General features: G+C 34.5%; 1 protein-coding gene across 14 annotated transcripts; it reads right to left on the reverse strand.

The window, feature by feature from the left end:
* Ccdc66 (coiled-coil domain containing 66) lies at positions 1 to 27866 on the reverse strand. 14 transcript variants are annotated; one of them, XM_048801095.1, is made up of 19 exons: positions 27579 to 27865; positions 25797 to 25861; positions 25095 to 25120; positions 16950 to 17091; positions 16647 to 16865; positions 14794 to 14959; positions 14510 to 14613; positions 12627 to 12748; positions 8260 to 8388; positions 7632 to 7882; positions 7372 to 7456; positions 6102 to 6263; positions 4720 to 4864; positions 3975 to 4112; positions 1848 to 2317; positions 1487 to 1518; positions 1018 to 1280; positions 807 to 919; positions 1 to 217 (listed from the first exon to the last, which is right to left on the reverse strand). In XM_048801095.1, the coding sequence occupies exons 1-19, from the start codon at positions 27587 to 27589 to the stop codon at positions 131 to 133; spliced, it is 2730 nt and encodes a 909-aa protein (XP_048657052.1). In that variant the 5' UTR covers positions 27590 to 27865; the 3' UTR covers positions 1 to 130. The 14 variants fall into 14 exon arrangements, with proteins under 14 accessions (XP_048657052.1, XP_048657054.1, XP_048657053.1 ...); XM_048801097.1 differs by having other exon boundaries at positions 1848 to 1920; positions 2050 to 2317; positions 16647 to 17091; XM_048801096.1 differs by adding an exon at positions 22711 to 22932 and having other exon boundaries at positions 16647 to 17091; positions 27579 to 27864.
* Between the last annotated feature and the right edge of the window lie 68 nt (positions 27867 to 27934).

Genomic DNA, 27934 nt, shown 5'->3' on the forward strand with positions numbered 1-27934 from the left:
TAAGTTTTATAGCAGTGAGCTTTTACAAAAGTGTCTGCTTTTATTTAAAAAAAAAAAAATACAGCATTTACTACATAATGTACAAGCATAGGGTACTTGAAAAATACAGTGAGCACATTTTATCATTTGTTTAAAATGAAGAACTAAAATTCTCTTCTTGATTTGCAGCTAAAGGCATGAAATTAGTTTCCAACTCCTTTTGCTTCTGGAGAAGGCCCTGAAATCACATTGATACATTAGTAAGGTGTGTAATAAATATGGCCATAGCTTAAGCTTGATCCCCACCCCGAGTAATTCTTGTGTCCTTCACAACTGGATATCACGTAGTAGTTATAAATCCTCTTCACTCAATCACCCTTCACATGTTATCTTAAGCTATATATATAGAGAGAGACCCAAATTAGACCCTTTTCTTAGTGACCCATTCACATTTTCTAGAGGGAAAATTATACCTCTAATTTCTAAACCAAAGCCCCAGATGGAGAAAGTTGATAAGATTATACATGTAATTTCTACTCAGCCATCAATGTTTAAAACTGCCAATACATTCATTACACTCAGTTTGCATTATTAATCAAAGCATAATTTGTTTTTTGTCTTGCTGTTAAATGTATGGGGTTTTTTTTTTTGTTCAATAAAATTGAACTGTCTAATGATTTCACACTGGAAAATCATTTCGAATTATATTAATGTGACACTGTTTTAAGAATTTTAGGTCCTGCATATATAACTTTAAATTGGGATTCAGCCACACAGTCTTCCCCACCCTTGAAAGGTAACATCTGGACTTGGTGAAACGCTCATACCTGTCTCAGTTCTGAAAGTCCTTTAAGGATTGCTTGCTGTCGATCCCTATTTTTCAACAAGTTAGGATTAAGGAGTGGATCCCTAATGTGGTGGTCAGAGACTTGGTCACAATCTGAAGCAAGATAAAATTTACAAAGTCAAATTCATGCTATGGATTTGTAAAGTAAACTAACACTGATCCTCACTTATAAATTAGGTAGTATTACATACCCTGAGAATTTTGGTATTGAGGTTCCTGGGTTGAAGGCCTAGACAATGGTGCATCAGGATCAAGGTAATAGATCTCATTTGTTCGAACATAAGGAATAAAATGGGATGATTCAGACATCCCAGCTGACAATCCTGTTTGACCACCTCTTGAGATCAGATTCTCTGTTTCACAGCTACTATATTCTAGTGGTAAGTGTGATGTATTATTAGTCTGAGTTTGTTGAGTTCTGTTTTTCACTGCTGGAATTGGTGATGACTGAAACCTGTTTAAAGGGGGGGAGGTAAACCACAACAGATTAAGGATCATCGCTCCTTTAAGCCTCCTGTTTTCAAAAAGACAATTAGCTAGTTCATGCAGTTATAAAACCATCCCTTTCCAGCTAAAATGCCATCCTTATTCCTTAAACCTCTGCCTTTCCCTATATATATAGATTGACACAGAAGTAGGCATGGAAAATAACCCACATACCTTTCCTTGTTCAATGAATGAGATTCTTCTTCCTGAAAGATGGACACATTTTGTGAACAACACATAATGGTAATGTCCATGGACTTTTATATAAACGAATAAAGAACCATCCATCTACAGAAGTCAAGTGTAAATAACTTCTATAAAGAGGAGGTAGGTAGCAATTTTCAGCTTTTGAGCCATGTGGTCTTTGGTGCAGCATAAAGCCAACGATAATTCACAAAAAGAATAAGCATGGCTGTTGTTCCTATAAAACTTATTTACAAATTTACATATTATTCTTTGTCAAAACATACTGCTGGGCAACTGTTTTAAATTTTAGAAACATTGATACATGCTTAAAAATATAAAAGGTTTTTACCTTTTTGACTAGATGCCACCTGCTCTGTGATTCAGTTTCTTGTTGAGATGAATGAACTTCTGATGAAGTGCCTCTATTTTGAGAGAGGTGTTCAGGATTATTTCTCTCTACCAAATGAAGCAGTTCCATCTGCCTCCTTACCTTTTTTTCTTCTCTCTGCCTTTGAAGCTGTATGGGATACTTTTCTGATGCTGGAACATACCTTTTGAGAGGCTTATTTAAATTCCATTCAGGCCTTCTAGGACACCTCTTCATGTGTTTTGTTTGTTTCTCTGGTTTTATAAATTCATTGCATAAACTGTTTTCTTTTTCTAAGTTGGCATTTTTCTTACTTAATTCTTGCTTGTCTGTCTTAAATTGTCCATTAAGTTCTACAGAAATCTCAGGAGATGAACAATTTGTGATTTCTCTTTCCTTTACATATTCACAGTATGACTCTGCATTGGCAAATATGCCTGTAGTTAAGTCATCTATAAAAAAAATTGAAATCATGACATACCAAAATTCATCACTTTATAAACAATTTTCTTATTTACTACCCCCTAAAACTTTTGGAAAAAGTAGACAACCACTGGCAACCACCATTCTACTTGTGTTTATATAAATTTACTTATGTAATACACTCACTTGTCATTTTGTGAGTGGCCACTTAAAGTCCTCAAAGTTCATCATGTTGTGTGGTATGTTCTTTCCTGATGCTGTATTAATAAATATTCTACGGTGTGACTGCATTTTGTTCATCTGTGCATACATGCACATGTTTCCTTTTTGGCTATTATAAATAACAGTGGTCTTTTTGGGGAGCGGGGTGTATAACCAGAAATGCAATTGCTGGAGGGCAATTCTTTTTAGTTGTAGGCGGACACATCTTTATTTATGTGGTGCTGAGGATCAAACCCAGAGCCTCAAGCATGCTAGTGCTCTACCACTGAGCCACAACCGTAGCCTATTTTTTAACCATTAATAAATTACAGTGGCGCCAATCATACCCATGATGTAGTTAATTAGTCTGGTATATTGAAGTAGGGTCCAACAGATAATAATAACATAGCTAAATGGCCAGCCAAGTTGGTTGGATCTTGGGATCTGTAAGAATCACAAGTAATGATAGGAAGATCCTATGGTACCTAGAGTTCAAAAAGTGAAATAGTAATGGCTTCCTACAAGTTTTTAATAAAGTAGCATGTGCCTGTTCATCCCACTTACTGAGAAGGCTGAAGATTACTTGAGTCCAAGATTCCCAAGACCAGACTGGGTAACACAGTGAAACAAATACCAGCATATGAAAATATGCTCAATATCAACCACTTTACAACCACTAAAATAAACTACCACACTGTTCTCCAAAGCAACTAACAGTACCATGTTAGGTTCTCACCAGTGGTTATTTTAGTGAACAGTTTGGTAGTTTTTCAAAATGCTCATTAATTTCTCCTCTTTCCCAAGAGAACTGAAACACATTCACACAAAAACTTGGGCTGGTGACAGCAGCACACACCTGTAAGCCCTGCAACTTGGGAGGCTTAGGCAGGAGGATCACAAGTTCAAGACCATACTCAGTAACTTAAAAGACCCTGTCTCAAAAAAAAAACAAAAAAAAAGAGGGATGTAACTCAATAGTAAAGTGCCCCCAGGGTCAATCCCCAGTACAAAATAATCTTGTACGTGAATGTTCATAATAGCATACTTATAAACCCAGAGTCCATCAAATCATGAAGGAACAAGCAAAATGTATTTATTTTCACACAATGGAACAATATTCATCAACAAAAAGGAATATTGTAAGTACTACAATATTGATGAACCTTAAAAGTTAGGCTAAGTCGGAAGCCAGTCAACAAAAGACCATATATGGTACGATTCCAATTACATGAAATGTCCAGAAGAGGCAAATATTCCAAGACAGAATGCAAACTGGAGGAGAGAGGAAATGGGTTGAGAGTTAATGGGTTACTAGGTTTCAGTCATGAAAAGGTTCTAAAATTGATTGGGTACTGGCTACATAACTATAAATACACTAGAAAACACTCATGGACATCTCTCAACAAAGCTATTATAAAAATCTCTAATTTTTAAACTTTAAATAGAACTTACTGGTAATATTTAACAAATGAAAATTTTATATACCTGTCTGCACACCAGTATCCTTCCTAGGAGAAGTCGTAGAATTGATACATGAGTTCATTTTACCACTGGCTTCCTCAGAGTCATGTCTTGAATTTGAAATGTTAATGGATGCATTATAGTCCATTTGTATTGTATCAACTGGCAAAAAGAAAGAAATTATCTTAAAATGATACTTAAGGGATATTAAAAAAATTTATGTACTGGAGAAAACTCAGTGGTAAGAGAGTGCTTGAATAGCAGACTAGAGGCCCCGGTTTAAATCTCCAGCACCAACAACAAAAAAGTAATTATGTATAGCACAGCAGTACACACACAACTTTTAGCTTAAATCAGAATGAATGCTGCAATAAAGATTTAGAAAGGCTAGCCTAAATTTTATATAATTTTATAAAGTTTTACTTGTATTCTAATCCTTAAATTAATTTAGGGAAATCACAGTTGTTTTCTTTGTAATCATGGGTTCAAAAGTACACATTTGACCTCTGTCACAGCATCACTGTAAACAACACAGAAGAAATTGTGAAGGGCCAGTGATCCAGCTCAGTGGTAGAATGTGTACCTAACATGCACTAGCTGTGGGTTTGATCCCAATATTGCAAAAGAGGGGACAACAACAACAAAAGTATGTGAAAGCTTTAGTTCTACTTGTAATTTTCAAATATGCATTCCTATTTATAGTTACGATTAGCAAGTATTTAAAAGTCATCTTAAAAAAAAAAAGGTAAAATTCTGATTAATCACTTACCACCAAGATTTTTCATCAATCTAGAAGTGTCATGTCCCTTTTGAGCCAATTCTCGGATTCTCTGTTCTTGTTTTAGTCTGTGTGCCAATTCCTGTGCTCTCTGCATTGTTTGGAATAGCTCATTCGTCTTGAGAGTCATGATTTCCTATTGATATTGACGTAAAGTTCTTAAATAAAATTATCAATCTTGTAAAAATTATTCTCTCAGTTAATATATTTCCTAAGCTTTTTACATGTCAGATACTGGTCTGGACACTGGAAGTAGAAGAGTGAAAGGCAAAGTTCTGCCTTTTTTGAGCTTATATAAAAATATAAAAACTTTTTAGCCACTTCAAGTTTTCAAAGTTTTAAAAACTGTCAATTTTACAGTTCTGTTAAAATTGAAAATGAATACTAAAAGGTAAAACAGTATTTGAAGGCACTTGCAGTGAAGCAAATGATACTTTTTCTCAAGATATCTTATAGGGTTAGCTGCCTCTGGCTATTCAAGCTAATGAAATCAGAACCCTACTAGCCAACTTTGGAGTGAAGGATGAAAACATATATATAAATAAATGAATAAAACAAAGGTTCATCAACATCTAAATAAAACCACCCCCACCAAAAAAAAGCAAGGGAGGAGACAGTTTAGTGACAGAGTGCTTGCCTTACCTAGCATGCTTAAGGTCCCAAGTTAAATTCCCAACACTGAAAAAGAAAAATCTACAAAGGAATGGATAATGCACTGCTATATGCTCACAAACAGAACACTACATAGGCAATAAAAAAGAAAATACTGTGGGAGCACGCAGTATTATGGCTGAATCTCAAATATATTAAGCTACGTGCAGGAAGCTGGACACAAAAGATGCCAAGTGGAAAAAAACAAGAAAATGCAGACTCTGTTCTTTAAAAATCTCTGGCAACCAAATGTCTCTGTATGATCTCCTCTTTGTCAGGTCAGCTAACATGTGGCACTCCATACTACCCTACCTACTTTGTCTCAGTCACTTAACAAAGGGGTTCTCCCCAAGCTAACACAGAAGGATCCTCTAATAGCCACAAAAATATCATCAATCCTACCCAATCACTCTGCAAAATATGCATCTGTTTATAAGTGATATGGATAGAAAAGCCAACCATTTCTTTCAACATCAAGCATATGAATTAACTTTGTGCTATATTAACTCATCTTGACCACCTCAGCAGAAAGAAAAAAGCCAAAGCAGTACAGTGTTTGAGAACTATATTGTATGAAATAAAACCTTAAGGTTCTCCCTTTTTTCTTTAAAGATGTCTCCACACATAGCTTTACACTTCCACACACTAATGTTCGAATTCTGTTATTTTTCCTCTAAAAAACATTTTTATTCTAAAATGTCAAAGAGTTTAAATATATGTACTTCTTTTTTTTTTTGCTTAAGTATGTCTTCTTCATACTGTTTCTGCATCTCTTCTCGTTCCCGTGCTAAGCGATGCTCTTCTTCTTGTTCTTCCTTCTTTCTTTGCTCTTCTTCCAGCTGCTTCTTCCTGCGCTTCTCTTCTACCTGAGCAGTGATTGCTTTCTAGTCATAAAATCACATTAATTACTGCCATGAATAAAAATCCATATTTCATATATTTTGGTAACTCAATAAACTTTATCCATACTGATGCAGAAAATATTATATATGAGTCAAATTAAAATGTTAAAATTTGTAATGTGTTTCTCCCATCTTCCACTTGTCCAGTCAAGCTCTATGTACCTACTTTTTCTTCATTCCCAGGAGGGCTATTTGAAGATAGAAAAAACTGAAGACATAAACTCAGTACTGCAGATACTGCCTGGTAAATGTCAGAAGCTATATAAATTGTTCAGTGAACCAAGTAAAAATAAGAACAGCTACACCAAATCATTCAAATATCAAAGGTATGGCACCTATAGTCTCAACTATTCAGGAGCCTGAGGCAAGAGAATCACTTAAGCCCAGGAGTTAAATGTCAACCTGGGCAACACAGCAAGACACATCTCAACAAACAATGAATTGAAAAAAAGTTCTGATTTAAGGAAAATTATTCAGACACTTAAACACTTTATAGACTAAAACTGAAAGTTTTGTACATGCACATATTCTAACAATATAATTTGGCCAAAATCACTCCTCAGCACTTTTTTCCCTCCCTCCCCTTAGTTCCTTTTCCTCTACTGATCTCCCTTTGATTTTCATGAGATGGCCTCCAACCCACACACCTTTCTTTTCCTTTTTCCTGTCTACCTTTTGCACATGAGAGAAAACTGGAAGAGTTTTAACCTTTTATCTGCCAGGTTTCTAATTCTACTTCAGTTGCCCATATGGTTCCCTTTCAAAGAAACCAATAACTAATTCTCAGCCTGAAGAGGACTCTGGGGAAATAAGTTGAAAAAATATCCAAGACTAACCCAAGACAGTACAAAGTCTTAACTTACATCCTAAGAGCCTTCTCTACTGCAAGACATGTACCTGACTGTAGTGTGACTGGTTCTCAGCATAAGCTTAATTCTACAACTTCATGTCAGTTGAGGTAGGGATTCATCACAGGTTGGAATAGGATCTGTACGCTATGCTTATACCAGAATTTTAGCTTCCAGCTACTTAGGTGTATGTTGGTTATATTAGTACTTATTAAGGCAAAAAATATTTTGCAATGCAATACCTGATGTTCTAACTGTTTTTGTCGCCGTCTGTCCCGTTCCTCAATCTGTGCTGGGTCCAAGAGAGCAGTCATAGAACGAAGGAAGCTGACAAGATATATACATTAGCTATTCAGAACCCCAAAAAAGTAGTTTCCATAGCCTACATCATTTTTGCTTGAAAAGAATATATATATCAAACCTGAAACGAATTAAGACATATTAATACTCCAAATAAAACACATTTTCATAAAAATCAATAAATTCTGAAGAACAAACTTACTTCGTTTTCTGATTATTTGCCTCAGCCACATCCCTAAGAGGTTTTGCTATGTGCTCCTCTTCTGAAGTTTCGAACTGGCTTCCAGTTGTAGGTGTATAAACACTACTGACATCAGCCAGCTCCTGAGTATCAGGAGAGACACAGAAGTACTCTGGTTGTTTCTGTGTTGACCGAGAGGAGAGCTGAGACTGAGAACCAGGATGACTCTTTAGTGAATCAAAATGCATTGCCCATCTGTCATGTTCCTCACCCTAATTGTGACAAATAAGAACTGCTGAGAATTTTCCCAATTGTTTCAACATAAATTCCTAAATGACATCCAAACATGAGATTTCCAAAAATCACTAACCAAAAATAAACATAAAAATTAACAAAATTGTATTGTTTTGATGCCTTATACATTTACATAAATAGCTTGGAAAGCAAATGAGAAATTCAAAAAATCAGGAAATTTATAAGAAGCTATGCAAAATCACATTAGACACATTCAATCAATCCAGGTTCACATGAGCAAACGTACAATTTAAATACTCTGGTCTTATCAAGTAATTTCAGGATACTTGTAAGTTAATATGATTAAAGACTTCAAAATTAATTTTTTCCTTATAGCTATAAAAACTTAAGGTACCTTTGAAAATATAATTTTTTCCTCTGTTTTCCTTTGCTGGTCATCTTCTACTTGTTTATTCAACTCTTCAATCCATTTTCTCTGTTCTTGTTTCACAGCACCAAAAGGATGCTCCAGCAGCATTGCTTCCTAAACAATCATCAAACCAACTAATAAAGTTCAATTATCTTTTCTGGCTACTTTATAACTCAAATTTTGCCAAAATTATTTATATAGTTGAACCCAGTCAGGCATTTCTCGCTAAGATTTTGACTATATTATTAAGTAGTTATCTTCCAATTCTCAAAATTAAATTTTAAACATCATACTAGAAGGATATGACATCTAAATAAATCAAGGAAACCTTTAATTCTCTACTTAAACTTTCTATATAAGAATGTACCTTTGGGAAAAGAACACTCTGTGACGACTCTGCCCTTGTCCAGAAAGCCCTTATTGTTATTTCATGATTGCCAAGTCCTTCCCATTCTTATCTGCTATATCCTCCTCAAGTATTTTTTACCAAATTTTAAATACTGGGTTGTTTATTAATTATTGGATTTTGAGAGTTAAGCTTACTAGAGCATGGGTGACTTTCATTCCACAACTGGAGGACCCAATTTCCATGTGGAGAAGTCAGATGGAAAAAAAATCAGAGAAATGCTTTAAAAATCACCCCACTATGACAGCATCACAAATTATAAAAGGGTAAGTTTTAGAGCAGAACAACTATGGATTTAAAAAATTTCCCTAGCTACAGAACATGCACTGATCTTAGCCATGACTTTTTCATGCATTAATGAATTTTACCTACTAATATTTTAAGAATTGTTTGTATATTTATGAATGAAATAAAACTAATTTTCCATTGTTTTTTTTTTGTTTTGTTTTCCTGGACCTGTCAAGGTTACACTGGTTTTGTACAATGAATCAGATATTCCTTTTTTCTATTATTGCCTGAGAGTCTGTATAAATTTGAAATTTATTCTTTTAAAATTTGGTAGAAACTGCCAGCAAAACCACGTGAGTATGTTGTTTCCCTTGTGAGAAAAAGCTTTTAACCAGAGCTACATTTACCTATGCTGTTAAAGGACTCGCTTTCTGCTTCTAAGGCTGCTTTTGTTATATTTTTCCAGAACTCTGTCCACTTATTTCATTCATAGGTACTCTTATTTTTATTATTTATATCTTCTAATTTAGATTTATTGTTCTTTTTCTAGATGGGCACCTCGCTTATTGATTTAAAGGTTTCTTTTCTGAAAAGAAGCTTCCTGAATTCTACCCTTTAACACCTCATATTTTGATATGCATGTCTGTTATCATCCTGTTTCAAGTACTGTAGTTGTGTTTTCCATTATGATTTTAGTATTTAGTAGTATGACTGTTAATTCCCTATGCAGAAGTTAAAGTTGTCTATGTAAGAACTATTTAACATTAAACTGAGTCTATCACTTCTCAGCCTTCTGGATAATATCAAATGTAATTTGAGTCTAATGTTGATATAGATGAACCTTAACTGAGTTAAATCAGTTAAGTCAATAACTTAGTATCACAACTGTCTGGAAATGATTATTCAGTAAATTCAGTAGTTAACTATGATGGAGAGCAGGCTGATCTGAAGGTAGAAAGTTCCAGGCATTATTAGTTAAATCACAACTATTTTCTAACATTCTAACCTTCAGAACAACTCCTAAAGTCAGGGCTTCCTTCTTTGGTAGTACTCTTTAAATGACCAGGCCTGTAAATTTAGTGGTGATAGTGGTCCCCAAATGATTTTCCCAATTCCTGGAATGAGATTCAAGTGAGCACTGTCCAAGATTTTTTTCCTAGAGGACAGCTAAAAACAATGATTTGAATTATAATAAATGTAAGGTGAGGCGTTGTTTAAGACAATGGCACTGGGGTGGGAGGAAGCAGGTTAGCAGGGATAGAACTCCAACAATTTTACTTTATTCTCCCATAGATAGTCCTGGTTTGCTTCCACTCCATGCCACCAACCAACCCGACACACCAAAAATACTGCTCCCTTCAGTTTCTTCAATATCTTAGGGATTGATGTTAGAGAATGCTATCAGCAGTTTGCATCAGAACTCCATATGCTGAGATCATGAGATTTCAGCACATGTGCATTTAGATAAAGCTTATTTACTGTCAACATTTTCTGATTTGTTTATTTTATAACAAATTCTATAAACTATAATAAATTCTACAATTGTATATTCTATATTATATATTCTATAACAAATTCTATAAATACCCACTGATGCCTGAAAATTTTAACTGTGCCATTTGTAGAAAATAAAATTCCTAACATTTTATATTGTCTAAATTCCTTGATAACTGTTAGAAAAAAAAAGTGTTTCTATTCCTATTTACTTTTGACTCATAATCACAGGCAACAAATGACCAGGTGTAGGGCAAACTGCCAGGTGTGGTGGTGCTCACCCGTAATCCTAGGGAGGCTGAGGCAGAGGGATGGCAAGTTTGAGGCCAGTCTAAGCAACTTAGTGAGATCCCGTCCCAAAATAAAAAATAAAAAGGGCTGGTGATGTGGCTTAGTGGTTAAGCACCCCTGGGTTTATTACCCAGTAAGAAAGAGAGAGAGAGAGAGAGAGAGAAAGAGAGAGAGAAAGAGAGAAAGAGAAAGAAAGAAAAGCAATGTATTAAGGAATAAATGACATGCCAACATTCCAACCTGAAGTTTGGTAACTGAAAATATGTTATATTTTCATTAGTGAATAAGTCAACTTTATGGAAAATTTCAGTTAAGTTTTAGTTGCTGCTTTCAATGGCACATACTGAGTATCTGAAATGCTACCGTAAATGTTTCAGATTTTGGGACCCAAGCCAAATAACAAAATTAAGTCTCATATATACTTTATATACATAGTCTGAAGGTAGTTTTATAGGATATTTTTTAGTGCACCTTTATTTTGTGACTGTCACATGAAGTCAGAGTAGAATTGTCCCTTGTGACTTCTTAATGGTACTCAAAAGGTTTTAGAGGTTGAAACATCAAATTTTGAATTTTCAAATTAAGGATGCTCAACCTGTACTTTATCTGGATAAATCAACTTCAAAACTTCACACACTTAAAATTATCACCCAGAACTACAGGATTTTCCAAAATTATTTCTATCAGTGAGTCAAAAGTAACTTCTGGGACAATAGAAAAATGCAATTCAGATTTCTTTTTGCTAATGTTAAATTATCAACATATATCAAAATAGGCCAGTCAGTACTGATCTACAAGGCATTTACCCAATTAGGCCACAGTGCTAAAAATTTCCACCATCTAAACAACCTTTTTAGGTTACCTACATTGTTTTCAGAATACATTTGTTAAAATATAAATGTTCAGGGAGGGGGGATAGTAGGGGATAGGAAAGGTAGCAGAATACAACAGTCATTAATAAGGTATTATGTAAAAATGTGGATGTGTAACCGATGTGATTCTGCAACTTGTATTTGGGGTAAAAAATGGGAGTTCATAACCCACTTGAATCAAATGTATGAAAGATGATACGTCATGAGCTTTGTAATGTTTTGAACAACCAATAAAAAAAAAAAGAAAAAAAAATATATAAATGTTCATAAGGTAGAAGGGATTATACATGTAAAAAAGAAATGGTAAATTAAGGAGCTTTATAAAACACTCATAAAAGTTAATCTGTAATTAAAAGTAAGGAGAATTCAGAATTACTCCTCTAAGGAAAACTGGTTATATTGAAATCAAGCACTAAAGGATCTAGATATTCAAAGTACTGACACTTAGGACTTCACCTCTAAAATATGACTAGCTCTAAGTGAGGACCCAATCAGCCTGGATCACCATAACCTGACAAGGAAACTAACTGAATGTTTGAAGAGCCAGCAGATGGAAAGAAATAAGAAAAGAAAAACACGGGTACTATTTATCTAAAATTAAATATAAATAAAATTTAAAGATCATAAAAGCAATATGGGAAGGATATCTGGCATACACTCATCTTTGATATGAAAATACCTTTTTTGAGCCGTTTAAAAAACTGCAGTGCTCCTTTACAGGAGCCTAAAGGAGGTGCCTAAGGCCTCTATGTTCACCAACACACACATAGCAAGATAATTTACAGAATGCAAACAGAAACTAGTTCATGTCATAACTTGTAAACTATTGTCATAAAACACCACATAACAAGTAAGGTTTTTTTTCCCTTAAATGAGTTTTGTGGTGTGGTTTTGGTTTTATGTTTTTTGGTGCTGAGGACTGAACCCAAGGGCCTTGTGCATTTGAAGCAAGCACTCCACCAACTGAGCTATATCCCCAGACCCCCTTAATGAGTTTTAAAACAAATTTTAAAATATGAACACTGCTTAGCATTTTAAATACTTGATTTTGATATTCTTACCTTAGATTGGTCTAAAATTTGAAGTTTTTCCCACATTATTTTATCACTTTCAGATTTTTTCCAAGAATTACTCCACTTTTCAGAAGCTTCTTTTTCTTTCTTCTTTAAAGCAACCTGTTCATCTGTAAATAATGTCCTTTTTTAAAAAAAATGTATAAAAACTGTAAAAAAAAAAATCATGTAAACAAATCATGACCTTAAATACTGCAGAGCAGATTCTAACACAGATTTAATTGAAATTGTTTTTTAGGTAGGAAATTAACTCACAAGGCAGAGAGGAATTTTTAAGGATATGAAATAAAACTTTTAATCACTATGGTAGGAATGGATATAAGAATATTGCTTTTATTATCACATTTATCAATATGGAACTTTTTTTTCAGAATAACTTATTTGATGTTAATTATTATGATGTTCTACTTTCCTATATCATTCATTCAGTTATCACTTTGAAAATTAAAAGCTAGAACTCCGAAAGCAGGGAACCTGACAGTCAACTTCAAGCTCAACCACTTCCTAGTCACGTGACTGTTGGCAAACTGCTGTTAACATCTCTAAATCCTTAGTTCTTATTTTGGTTTAGAATCTGGCACAAAGTAAGTATGTTAGTCATTATTTCTCATGACTTTAAAAAAAGAGAAATTCTCCTTGCTAACAGTATCAGGTTAAAAAAAGTAAATTATTTAAGAAAATAATTAAGCATGAAATACTTAAGTTTATTTCAAAGTAGTTCCATCTTATTTCACAAATTTGGTATTGTAATTTGATAAGTTAAATGTGCTGAAAGAAAATTATTTATATATTTATTTCTGTGGTGTCTGGAGTTAAATCCAGGGGTGCTCTACCACTGAACTACATCTTAGAGGGCTAAGTTACCCAGGCTGGCCTGGAACTTGCAATTCTCTTGCCTCACAACTCCTGGGCTGCTGGGATTACAGGTGTGTGTCCCCATGCCCAGCTTGAAAACATTTAAAGGTGAAATCATGACATAAAATACAGAGACCTCCAAACCTTCAATTCATTCCCTATTTCTTCTTTTTTGCTAAATTACTTAACCATCAGTAATTGCTTCACAAGACTTCCCAGTTAAGTAGATGTTGTAGTTCATCTCATATCTTTATTGTAGTTATTTCCAAGAAGTACAAATGTTAAGCCATATTTTCTAAATTGTAGTACCTGGACCCTAAGTTAAGTCTAAGAAGTAATGGGTATTTCTTAGTAATTAACAAAATTTCATAATTGAAATTATAAATTTTTGTTATTAGATTCTTGGGCTGACAGCAGTAAGTTTGTTTCTAACTAGAATACTGCTTGATATCACTGATTATTCCTTTTTTTTTTTAAATGCCTTTATTTATTTTTTAATGTAGTGCTAAGGATCAAACCCAGTGCCTCACACGTGCCAGGCAAGCGCTCTACCACTGAGCTATAGCCCCAACCCTGATTATTCCTTTTTAAAATATTTTTAGTTCTATATGGACACAATACCTTTATTTGGTTTATTTATTTTTATATGGTATTGAGGTTTGAATCCAGTGCCTCACATGTGTTAAGTAATTTTTTAAATAAAACCATTTTAAATCCATAGGACTTCTGTACTCAAAAAATACGAAAAATTTAGAAATCCTTTCTTGAGCTACCAGGACTGTGAAAGGATACCAGTGACATTAATGCTTTTGGGGTGCACACCACAGTATACTAAACGAAAAGAGACAACTGTGATTTTCCATGTGAAATCACAGTTTCGTTTGGATTTGTAGAAGAATACTCTAGATGTGAAATGTTATAAAACAAGATTTTTGATAATATGCTAAAAGATATAATTGGTCCTCACTCTATATTTCATAGACCAATAAAACTACAATAAAAGGTACAAAAATTACCTAATTCTTTCTTCCACTGGGCTTTTTTTGCTTCTAACAAACTTCTATCACGTTCTCTTTCCCCCAGAGTACTGAATATATCTCCTGGTTTCCATTCATTCTCTCTAATGTAATAAAAAACAAAAAAAACCCAGAGACATTATCATTATAGGTTTTTACGTGACTGACTCCATAAAAATAAAGCAATAAGCTTTTAAATAGCTTCAGAGTAAATATTTCACATGGAAGTAAAGCAAAACCATATTCCCAAGATGATCCCATAGTAGTAGATATGAGTTACATACAGGGCAATTTTCTGTTCATATTGTTTAGGTGCCTCCTGATTTTTATTTAAGACAGATTTATTTTCATCTGGAATAGATGAAACAGCCTCATATTTTTGGAGTAATCCCATAATGTTCTTGTCCTTTGGCTGACTGGGAATATTGTTCAAATGGAGACTATCCTGACCTAGGAAGTCAAAATGCATGTTTTTAAAATTAACACTAAATTACAGCTAGTGCAATAACTTATCTTGGCAATGTACTACATGGTTAAAAAACAAAACAATCTTATACGTTATCTAATTTAACTCTCAAAACAATCTTTGAGGTGGGTATCTGTCAAAAAAAGGGAAACTGAAGCCCGGAGATTAAATGGCTTGTTTGTGGCCAATGACATACAACTTTTTGTATCAAACAGGAAACCAAGTGAACAACAAAAGAAAAATAAATCTCTGCTTACTCCTGCCAATATACTTTCACAAATATAAATAACATAAAATCATAACCTAAAAGGGAATAAATGCAATTAATTAAAATTCATTACTCTGAACTTACTCTTCTCATTTAGCTATAAAATCAACAGAAAACTTTTTCAAGAACAAGTGTCTCTACACCCCAGCTACAACAGCAAATAACGAAAGGTTTTTACGGAGGGCTTATATGTTGACTTAAAAATACCTCCTGAACCAGCTAGTTCTCCCAGTGAAAAGAAAGCATACCTAACAGGCAAGTCAATACATAATTGAGTAAAATGTGCTTTTAACTTTGTTGATATTATGTCTTATGATACCCATTAAGTTGCTACTTTTTGTTCTCTGAGCTAGAATTTTAGCCTTAAAGACACAATCAGGTTCCCTATTTTACAAATAACCTAGATCAAGAGAAGGTAAATGACTCCAACATGAATGTCGTAGTAGTCTACAGGAGTTGCCTGGCCTCCAAACTAGTTGTGGGGTCTTAGCCATGGAGACAGCCAATTTTACTTTTATTTATCTCATTATTGCCTAATAAAATTTTAGTGGTATTTCTATTAGTTTCAGAGTCATAATTCCTAGCCCAAAGCTGAAATTAGAAGGCTTTAAAAACATAACACATTCGACACTTTGATTCAAGTGGGTTATGAACAAAGTGTCGAATATGATATGTCAAGAAATTTGTAATGTTTTGAACAACCCACAATAAAAAATTAAAAAAAAAAAAAAAAAAAAACACATAACACAATACCATGACTTGTGAAATGGGGCATGTAACATTCTAGTACTCCTTTTAAGTCTGTGTTTTATACTGGTTAAAAAACAGTACAGGAAAAAAAAAAAAAAAAAAACAGTACAGGAATCCCTAACATAACATATATGCCATCTATAGACTCACAGGTCACTAGCCCCTTATTGTTTGACCTTATATAGCATGAGGGACATGAAGAACAAATAAAAGGGCCAAGGAAAGCAATGTTTTTCACCAACAACTCAAGTCATATCTTCACAAAGTTCCTTTGGTTTTCACTAGAAATACCATAGATGGTTTTGTTTAAAACTATTTTATATAGTTATTTTAAATGTAAGTAAAGCTTCAGAAATTCTAAATTAAGTACAAGTCTTTTTTTTTTTTAATTTAACAGCTTTTCTGAAGTTCACAGAAACTAGATTTCTTAAGGCTATAGTGCACATGAATAATATTTTGAGCATTAACCTTAAAACATGGCATATCATAATTATCAAAGTAATTTTGCATATTAAAGTCCTCTAAAAGAATAATTATTTTAAGATGGTATATGTTACATTTGAATTTAAGAGGTACTTACATAATAACCAATGAATGTGGAATTCTAAAGCAAATATTGAGAAAATAGCACAAAATCAGAAAAAAAATCTTACTTGTTTCTTCCTCCTTTCCATTCTCAGTCAGGGAAACAGATCCATTTTCTTGGTTTACAATCATCAAAATCTGTTGTAGTTGGTCTTGTGTTAGACACACCAAACCACTGTTCATGTTTTCAACTGTGATGTGCTTCTTGTGAGACTTCTGTTTGTCTACTAGAGATATATCTATGGTGTTTCTATTCTTCTGTATATTGGGGGTTGTAGATGAAATCTCTTTGGGGGAACAAAGACAGTCTTTGTCTGTATACTTCTTACATAAATCCTTAGTGGGTGAAAGTATCATTCTATTTTTTTCACCTCTTGCCTGTGAGGTTCCCGAATCAATTGTCTTCTTTTGGAAAAGTTTTCCACTCCCAATACAAGTATTTTGTGATTTTATAATGTGTCCAGTTTGTTTTGTTCTTAAAGGACATTTTGCAATCTTGGTCTTATTTCCCATCTGTTAAAACACCAGAAGCTTATTTTTTAATGGTTTTTGGAAAATCAATAATTACCTTTATTTATATGATCTGTGATAAACCTATCCTCTAAACTTTTCATTTCACTATTTAAATAATAAAGCCATAGAAATTAATTTTTAACACTGCAAATCTTCAGTTGAAAGCTTCATCGATAACTAAAAATTATTAATTCTGGATAATGAAGAATAGAGATAAACTTTTATTTTATTTGTTACAGGACATCACCAATCTACTTCAGCTTTGGATTTCATGTCATTAAATCATACCACCCATACTACTTTTCTTTACATGCCATCTATGGACTCACAGGTCACTAGCCCCTTATTGTTTGACCTTATATAGCTTGCTGTCAACCTTCTAATACAAATCCTTTCTCAATTAGTGGTACTTTCATATTCATATTATTCTTATATCCTTTCATTTCCTCAAACTCTTCCTATTCTGCTATTCCCCAAGCTATCATCATTACTCACTTCCACAGTACCTTCTGACACTGACCTGGGAACTATCCACAACTGCAACTCCTCTAATATCTCAATTTTAAGTACTGGATAAGGATTCCCACCTCCTATTTTTTTCCAATTCTCTTCTTCCCATATCCCAATTCCAAAAATTCTTTAACTGTGCAAAGATCAATAATCTACCACCTCCCTCTTGCTCTTATTTTCCTTCTTTAACAATCTTTTTATTTTAAAGTATTTTTAGGTGTAGATGGACACAATACCTTTATTTATTTACATATGATGCTGACGATCAAACCCAATGCCTCACATGTGCTAGGCAAGTGTTCTACCATTGAGCTACAGCCTCAGCCCCTTTAATGATCTTAAATTCCACAAGTCAAATCATCCGTCTTCCACTCTTTACTCTTTGCTCTCATGCACATCTAGCAAATCCTAATTCCAACAAAATCCAATCCTTTACCTATTCTATGACTGCATAAGCAGAGAAAAACAACACAGCCATGCTTACTGGTTTCATCTTAAACTCATAACCAAGAATATCAAATGAGTTCTTAATAGTACCTGGCAGTCATATATTTCCCTACTCTTTTTTGGGAGGTGTGTGTGGGGGGGTATCAGGGATTGAACTCAAGGGCACTTGATCACTGAGCCACATCCCCAGCCCTATTTTATATTTAATTTAGAGACATGGTCTTACTGAGTTGCTTAGTGCCTCACCTTTGCTGAGGCTGGCTTTGAACTCACAATGCTCCTACCTCAGCCTCCCGAGCTGCTGGGATTACAGGTGTGCGCCACTGTGCCCAGTTTCCTCACTCTTTTCATAATTATTCAACCTTAATACTTTCTTTCCCATCCTCATTCTCAAGTGAAGACTCTGTTTAATATTTCACTGAAAATATACAGAAGTATTCAGAAGAAAACTGCAAGTTTCAATCACCAAATCTTTCCCAGCATCTGTACCCATACTTATTCTCTTGTTACTTGTACATAATTCCATAACCTCTCTCTTTCTTATGTATTTCTCTCTAGCAATTCTTAATTTGGAATCATGACTTTTTCTTTTCTGCTGGATCACAACAAACAATAGCATACAAACATGCTATTATTTTACCATCTTTAAAAACTCTTGCCAGGTGTAGTGGCACCCATCTGTAATTCTAGCTACTCAGGAGGCTGAGACTGGAGGATTCCAAGTTCAAGGCCAGCCTGGGCAACTTAGCAAGACCGTCTCCAAAACTAAAATAAAAACATGCTGTAGCTACAGTAAGCAATTAAAAAATTCTTGATCCCATTTTCTCTTTCATCTCCTATAACCCCATTTCAATCTGTCTTTCACCCACATCACACCATACCACCAAAACTCCTCAAGATCACTAATAACTTTACATTGCTAAGTCTAGTAACCTATTCTCAAATCCTCATCTTACTTGACCTATGAGCTCTATCTGATGCAGAGGATTACTCTTTCCGTTTTGAAACTTTTTCTTCATTTCCAGGACTTCATAATCTTGATTCTTCAGACTTTCGTCACTGCTCCTTGTTAGTCTTTACTGGTTTCTTTTCTCACAGACCTCTTAAAGTTGAAGTGCCCACTGGTCAGTCCTGTTCCTTCATTTAACTGGTCATTTCATTTACTTTTCTGATTCTAAATATTATCTATGTTGATGACTCCAAGTTTGTGTCTTTAATTCCAGGTTCTAGATAACCTATCTAACACTTCCACTGGGTTTCTAATAGACATTAAAAATCAGCATGTCCAAAACTGAACTCATCTGCTTTTTGCCTCTAATTAACTTTCTCCCCATCTGTTACTTATATTTGCATACTCAACTCCTCTACCATAAACCACATTTAAATTGTCATCAACACTATATTGCTGCATCTTCAAAAATATATCCTGAATCTGACTATCTCAACATACTTCTTGTTATTCTGCTCCAACATATTACATCTCACCTGAATTACTATAAAGCCTTCAAACTGGTATTCCTGTTTTTACCCCTGCTTCATCTACTTTCAATACAGGAGCCACACTGACTACCTTAATATGTAAGTCATATCATGTTACTATCTTCAAGAGCCTCCAAAAGCCACATATGGTGATACATACATGCCTGTAACACCAGTAGAAAGCTAAGGCACGAGGATCACAAGTTCAAAGCCAGCCTCAGCAACTTTTAGAGAAGCCTTCATCAATGTAGCAAAATTTTAAAAAATAAAATAAAAAAGGGCTGGAAATGTGTCTCACTGGTAAGCACCCCTGGGTTCAATACCCAGGTAAACCCCAATGATTTCTCATTTTACTCAAAAACAAAGTTGAACTTCTCACAATGACCTAAAACAAGCCCTAATGATAAGTGAGTACCCCCTACTCCCCTGCCTCTTTGCCCCCATGCTATTTGATCTCATTTTCTATCTTGAGTTCCTTGAACTCAGTAAGGCCTTTCCTTCTTCCTACAGATTCTACACAGCTCATTTCCTCACCTTTATCCGATCTTTGCTCAAATATCACCCACTCAGTAACACCTCACCAAACTAGCCTGTTCTGTCCGCCTTTCAGCTAATATTACTTATTCCCAAGGCGGCTAAACCAGTAAGGTTATCATGCTTATTTTTCTCCATAACCTGTTTTGTCTGGAAATATTTGGCTTCTTGTCTGTCCATCTCACACCCTTCTAATGTAAACTCCATAGGGCAGAGACTTGTCTGTTTAATTCATTCCTATAACCCCAGTAACTAGAACAGGTGAAAGAGAGTAAGTATTCAATAAATTTTGCTTGAATACCTTCAACTATACCATTCACCCCACTGAATTATTTATCTCTTGCCCATAAATTAGTTCTCTTTCCCAAAATATTCCATTTCTTTGGCATTGTTTTTCTAATCTCAGGCCAGCAACCATGGAGTCTCCTTTGACTCTCTTTCTTCAGGGTCTTATTTAGCTTATCAGTAAACACTGTCTCCCTTCCAAGTATCTTTTTCTTATCATTTACATGATGACAAACCTGTGTTCAGATTCTTATCATCTCTACTAGATTACATCTATCATCTCTACTAGATTACATTCTACCTATCTCAAGTTTATCCTCCACTTAATCCACTGTACATTTCTGTAAATCCAACTAATCTGAAATAATTTGACAGTCAATTAAATGTGTTTTATGTGCTCACCATTGTGGAAAGTGTTGGTGATATAAAAAATAAGATCAGATCCTTGATGTCAAAGAGTGAGATGCCATAAGAGTTTTCATATCCAACTTTTCCTTATATTTCATGAAACTCACCTTGCTGACCAATTAGCTAATCTCATTTCACCCTACTTTTCAAAATGTACCTTCTGAATCAGCCACAAGATCTCTTAATTATCTACTTCACTTCACCTCACCTCACCTCACCATGTTTATTCTTGGCTTCAGGTTTTTGATAACAATATATCAATCTAAAATGCATTTTTACCCTTTTATCTCTGCAGCTATTTTAGTATAACTAACTCAAATGTCTATCATGAATTAGACTAGATGGGAACTGAGAAGAACTGAAGAACACTAGAATAGAGAGTCAACACTCAGAACCTGTCTATTACAGGCAAACATGAATCTCAGTCTAGTTGCGAGATCACCCAATATTTCTAAAGAATCAAGAACGCTAGATCTTACATTAAATTATCCAATTTTTAGGCACCAGCAAGTCATTCTAGTTTTGGAGGAAAAAAATCACTGCATGCATCAAATTATCAGCAGTCTACATGCAGTCTGCTTGGGCAGCTGAATCATACCACCTCAGTCTCTACCACAGCTTCTACTGATCTTGCCCTTCTTTTGACACACGTGCGCATTTTCTGGGTAATAGCTGGGCATTTCAGTTTATCTCAAACCACTAAACAAAGCATATTTTCTTAACATACTTTAAAATCCTCTCATTTCTGTCTTATATTTCCATATTTTAACTACCGTACAAGTTCAGAGCCATATCCAATTCTCCCTGGACTGCTGTAATTGACAATTAACTGGTCTTCTTGTTAATTGATAATCTATCTGTTTTTCATGGAAATGCCTGAAGTCCTGTTCTAAAACCACAAATAAGATCACATCTATTCCTCTCATCAAAAATCCTTTAATAGCTTCCTTCATGCAAATCATCGAAGTCTTCAAGCATCCAATGAGGCCCTTCAATGACTATAACTCCCTTAAGCTTTTATGTTCTACATTTCCCAGAGGTAAATACTATTCACACATGCATTCTGCCATTAAGCTACAAATCCAACCCACAAGGACTTGTTTTTTTCTGAGAACAAATAAAGCTAAGAATGGAGTCTTACATCCATACTTGAATTTACAGTAAATATTTGTTAAACAGAAATCTACTAATTTAACTAGAATTATTTTAGCACATTCTGGTCACATCAGAAATAATATACAGAAAAAGTCCTCTAAAAATACTTATGCATTAAAAAAAGTAATGATCTGGCATGTAATCAACATACATTAAACTCAATTATGAACACTATTTGTAGCCTACAGCCAGACAGGAACAATGAAGGGAGGTAGCAAAAAATTATGAACTGCCAAATAAAGATTCAATTACATGTGGGTTACTAAATAAGAAAAAGCAACCTAGCCAAAGTCATTTAAGAAGTGTTTACTGGATGAGATACATTCTAACTGATCAAACAAGTTTTATGTCATAAAACATTTTTATATAGCATATTGCTTTTGCCTAATTTAATTCCACCAATATTTTTCATATTATAAAGACAATATTAAATGCATTCATTTATTACTGGTTGACTTCACAATTTATAATGGGGTCAGGATCTGGCACAAGGAAACAAAGAAAAGTAGCATTTTAAAACCTAGAAAGTGCTACCTTGTACTATACACCCTTCAATATATATTTCCCACATATAGAAATATCAACAAAAATTTTTTCTTTAGAAGAGGTCTATGTTGCCTAGACTGGTCTCGAACTCCTTGGCTCCAGCAATCGTCCTAACTCAGCCTCCCAAGTAGCTGAAACTATAGATGTGCATGATCACACATGGTCAAAAAACTTTTTCATGCTTATTCCAACTAATTTTTAAGAGTACTTTAAGTGTAAGAGTTTTAGGGGCCATGATTTTTATAAATTACTTACAACACTGAATCATTTCTAGTTCTTTTATTTCTCTTCCAATAAGCATAAGAAATTAGGCTGGTAACCATCTTTACTTCATATTCATTACTGAAGATTAAAGAAAAATGCAGGAGAGAATTTGCTAGAATTAGGAAAGCACTCTGACCACACGTGTTAAACTTGATGATGATGATATAGTTCAGCTGTGTTTAAAGAACACACTGGAGATGACAGTAATTCAACCTATGAGGAATAGGGAAAACAGAAAACTGTAGGTGTCATAGTCACTCAGTTTACCTCAGTAGAAGAAAAACGCTATGTAGAAAGCACTCATGAATAACTTACAGAAAGGAAAATGCAACATATATCTGTAGAACTGTAACACTTGGGAAATTTAAAAAATAAAACAAAAGACAAGTACTACTGATTCTGGTGTTTGTCTCCGTGAAGAGCAAAAACAGGAAGGAAGAGGATAGCTACAACCTCTTTAACCATGGGAAAGAGAATCTCCTTGAAAGCAAATCAAGGGAGAATAAGGTTGTGTCTATTTTCAAGTCCGAAATTCAACAGGGAGGAAACCAATTTAAGACAGTATATAAATTAACATGAGCTGAGAATGTTACTCATTAAAAAAATTTTTTAAAAATCCTAAAATACCCCTAGACAGCTGACAGAATTTTGTAATGATTCCACTAAAAGTCCAAGACTAATAACTTTATTATAGGCTTGAAAGGGGAGCTCCAGATATTCTGAGTTGGTTAAAAATACAACTAAATGTCTTTAAAATTGTGGCAACTATAGCAAACCTGTTAAGGATATCAATAGAAGAAAGAATGTGTAAAAGGGAATACAGGCTTGGGGAAGATAGAAATCAATCATTACAAGTAATTTTTCATATCTAGAAGCTTGAAAAAGGCAATTTGTTAATGTGACTCAAATAAAAGCAGTTACTTGCAATATTTAATAAGAGAACAGACAGGAGACAGACAATGTGTATTCAGTGGTTAAAGGAGTACAAAAAGTATATAACTACATACTACACAGTAGTCCCCTTTATCCGTAGGTGAAACATTCAAAGACTGCCTGAAACTGCAGATAAGACCAAATACCCTAAATAAGCATCATGATACCTCAACAGTTAACATGATAATTACTAAATGGGCATGGATATGCTGGCAAAGAGATGATTCATACCCCAGGAAGGACAGAGTGAGATTTTCATCACACTATTCAAAATGGTGCACATTCTGAAACTTATGGATTGTTTATTTTCCATTTAATATTTTCAGTCACAGTTGACCACAAATAACTGAAACATCAGAAAATGAAACCATAGATAAGGGGCAGATTAATGTATGCCTATATATAAAAACTTTTTATATGTAGTTTGTGGAATCACCTATTTATCAAATAATTAATCTCCTGAGTACTCAAGAAACTTCTCCACCTTGATTAAACTTAAAAGAAATAACAAAGCCATAAAGGGTTCAGAATTGTAAGGAAAAGCCCTATATTGTCCAAACTGGGTTTTATCCACAAACAAGCTAAAGCTTTAAGATACTGCAAAGAAGGCTGAGGTTGTAGTTCAGTGGGAGAGCACTTGTCTCACACATGTAAGGCACTGGGTTCGATCCTCAGTATCACATAAATAAAATAAATAGTAGTGTGTCCATCTATAACTAAAAAATATTTTTTAAAAAGATACTGCAAAGATAAAGGAAAAACAGGCTACAGTAAGTTATGGAAGAGGAGAAATTTCTGCCAATGTGTATCTAAAAATGAAAATCAAGGAAGAAGTTGCAATAGAAAAAAAAGAAAATTTCTAATGGTATATATTTTGCAGAAAAAGGAACAGTGGGTTCATGGCAAAGGAAAGTAATTTGAAAGATCACTATTAAGTTCATGTGTAATCTTATAAAAGAGATGTAGGAATTTGTGAATCAAGTTTTCTTTCTGGTCTGGGCAAATGGAATTTGAGTATGAAAAGAAAAATATTTTGTTTTAAAATCTGAATATCTGTTTTTAAATATCTCTGGAATGATGCTGTTTAGTGCAGTAGCTACTAAATTTAATTAAAAATTGAATAAAATTAGAAATGTAGTCCCTCTGTTACACAAGTTACATTTTAAATGCTCAATCTATACATGGTTAGTGGCCACCATATTGGATAGAACTGATTTTATAACATTTCCATCTTCGCAGAAAGCTTTACTGGATAGCAGTGATCTATAGAAGAGAGTTCTACTGGACTTTTTAAACTTGGGGGGGAGGACAATAACTTCATAACTTCACGTCATCATTCCAAACCACTAAGAACACTTTACATTTCCCAGGAATTATTTTCAAACTATTGAAAAGAAAACTTTATTTTGCACTTGAAAGTAGGTCAAAGTCATTTAGCTTACCTTCACAGAAAATTTTGATTTATGTTCTACAAAAGAAAAAAAAAATTACTAAACTATCAACCAAAAATACGCAAAGGCAGTTTATAAAAGAAAATTTTAACTAGTAGTGTTTAAGATGTTAAGATAGAAATATTACCCCCAAAAGCATTAACTTTAAAGCCCATCTGAGTGTTCCAACCCTTACAATGTGGTTCAAATAATTATTTCTATCTCATTTTTGTTTATATTAGTTACCTTTTCATGGTAAAACTATAAACAGATTGGGGGTGAAGGACATGACCAAATTACAGAGTTTAAAAACTAGTACTAAAAATGGTTTTAGTAACTATAGTCTTACTATAAATTTAATTTTCTCAAGCAACACTTTTCTATATGCAAAGAATACACATATAATTACTTAAATTTCACTTACATTATTCATTAGACAATAAAAATATTTACTACATGCAAAGAATACATAAATATTACACGTGAAATACATTAATCATTAATTTTTATGAATCTGAATAATGACAGTAGTAAGCACTGATGTAATCTGACTATACTTGGGTAAAAGTAAATTTGAAGCAGTTAAGCAATCAGCTTCTTTCAAAGTATCATTTAAACACCATTCTATTACAAGTAAAAAATCTGATAAACTACTATAAATTTAAGTTAGGAATTTAAAAGTTAACACTTTAGATTTCTAGTAACACAGCATACCATATGGAGATAATATTAGCTTGGTTTTTCCATCCAGTAATTCAGTCTCGAGCTTTAACCCATCTCTGCAACATAAAAGAACGTTGTCATTTTTCAGAAATGGAAATATTTTAAATAGCCAGAAATGTTCCTTTGAACCTTGAAAGTAAACCTATGTACACAAATTTACATAGAAATCTTGTACAATTCCATTAGTCTTTTTCTTTTTAAATTGTAGATGGACAAAACACATTTATTTTTATGTGGTAGTAAGGATGGAATCCAGTGCCTCACACGTGTAAGGCACACGCGTAAGGCACACGCTCTACCACTGAGCCACAACCCCAGCCCCCCCAGTAGTTTTTTAAAATATTTTTCAATCCAAAAGAAAACTAAATAGAGAAATTTTTTGAGATTTCTCAATAATACAAGAATTTGTTATTGGTAAACAATTAATTCAGTAACTACACTGAAAAAATAATACTGTTACCAGAAATCCTTAGCTAGATAAAGGATCTACCATCTATTAGTTTCATAGCAAGCTCATGCTTAACACATTCTATGGAGTGCTGGAGCACCTGAAAATGACTATAACAACGCCACATAGGTTAGTAACTGCTTGAGCATGGAATTCCACTTTATTTTGAATATTTCAAACAATACATATGCACAGTGACTCTTTTGTACTATCAAAATAAATCTGCAAAGAACTCTGGCTGCTATGATACTTTATATGTAGCATGTTAAAATCATGAGCATTTACAGTAGACAATGCAAACAAAACACATACATCTATTAAGTTCCTAAATTTAAAAATCTACTGAAATCTAAAATGCAGTCCATACAGCAATTCATTATTGTCTTATGAGAACAAAACAAAAACGCCAATACACATTAACAAGGACAAAAGTGAATTCTTAAAGAGAGAAAATTAAATCCAGCAATCAAAGGAGACAGAAGTTGGGATATATGATTAGGAATATGAAAAATCTGCGGTGTGGTTCATGTGGGGAAAATCAAATTAAATTACTTATTAAAGACAAAATACTGGAAGAAATAGGTTGTAAACGTTTCCCTGTTACAGAGTTATGAACAGTTCATGTTTGTTGATGAAACTAAACCACAACAAACAAACAAACAAAAAAACCGTGGATGAAATTGCAAAGTATTTGTTCTGCACTGTACTTAAATTCCTTCACAGGCAGTCTTATTTCTAAATCCCAAGATTCTAGAACATAACATTTGCTAACGATATGCAGTTAACTCTGAAATTGTTTGCTTTTTATCTTCCTGAAACATTAAACTTCCAAGCAATGAAAAACAATACAGACTTTTTAATTTATCTAACGACTCACTCCTCAATGAGCACCGGTTACGTGCCAGGAAATGGCAAGACAATTCCTTGAAAAGCCTCTCGATTCCTCGCCCCGCTGGCCTTCCATTAACCCGGAAACGCCAATATTCTGCAAGACTCCAAGACAGGTTCGCGAAGAACCAGAGGCGTGCGCCACAAATTCTACCTGGAATGTCTCTAAGCTGTCTCTCTCAGACCCCTTCTTCCCTCCACGTCCTGAACTCAATAATAAAAGGGCTGGAAACAAGGTCACATTTCAAAATCGAGTTATGAAGGAAGAAGTGAGGCCCGCGGGGTCGTAAAGGCCGACGGGTCCCCTTTGCACCTCTCTATCTAAAGGAGCTGGGCTCTGCCGCTACAGGCGGCCACATTCCTGGAGGAACGGCGAAAGACTCCTAGGGCCAACCCAGACTCTCCCTGCTTCGGGGACGGCCACTTCTCCCGCTTACCCCAAGTTCATGGCCTGACGACCAACTCTCGCTGCGGGCCGCAGGAGCCCCTTGTGTGTGACGGTTGCTGCTGCCGCTCAACAAGCACAAAGCTGATTGGATGCAGAGGTGGGGGGCGATCTGGGAAGATAAGCCAATCACGATGATGCATGCTAGCGGATGCGCTCAGAAGGGGCGGGGCTTCAGGAGTGGTGCGGCTCCTTCCCCCTGTTAGGGTGTCTGTGGCAGAGGTCTGCGGTTCTCGCTATTGTAGTCCCCAAAGTTTCACAGGGAACCCTCGGAGAAACGCCTTTTTAAGGGGAGTCAGGAGAAAACAGGGAAGAACAAAAAGTATAAGTGTTTCAATTTACATTTTC

Source organism: Marmota marmota, unplaced genomic scaffold, assembly GCF_001458135.2.
Source record: "Marmota marmota marmota unplaced genomic scaffold, marMar, whole genome shotgun sequence".
Taxonomy (NCBI): Eukaryota; Metazoa; Chordata; class Mammalia; order Rodentia; family Sciuridae; genus Marmota; species Marmota marmota.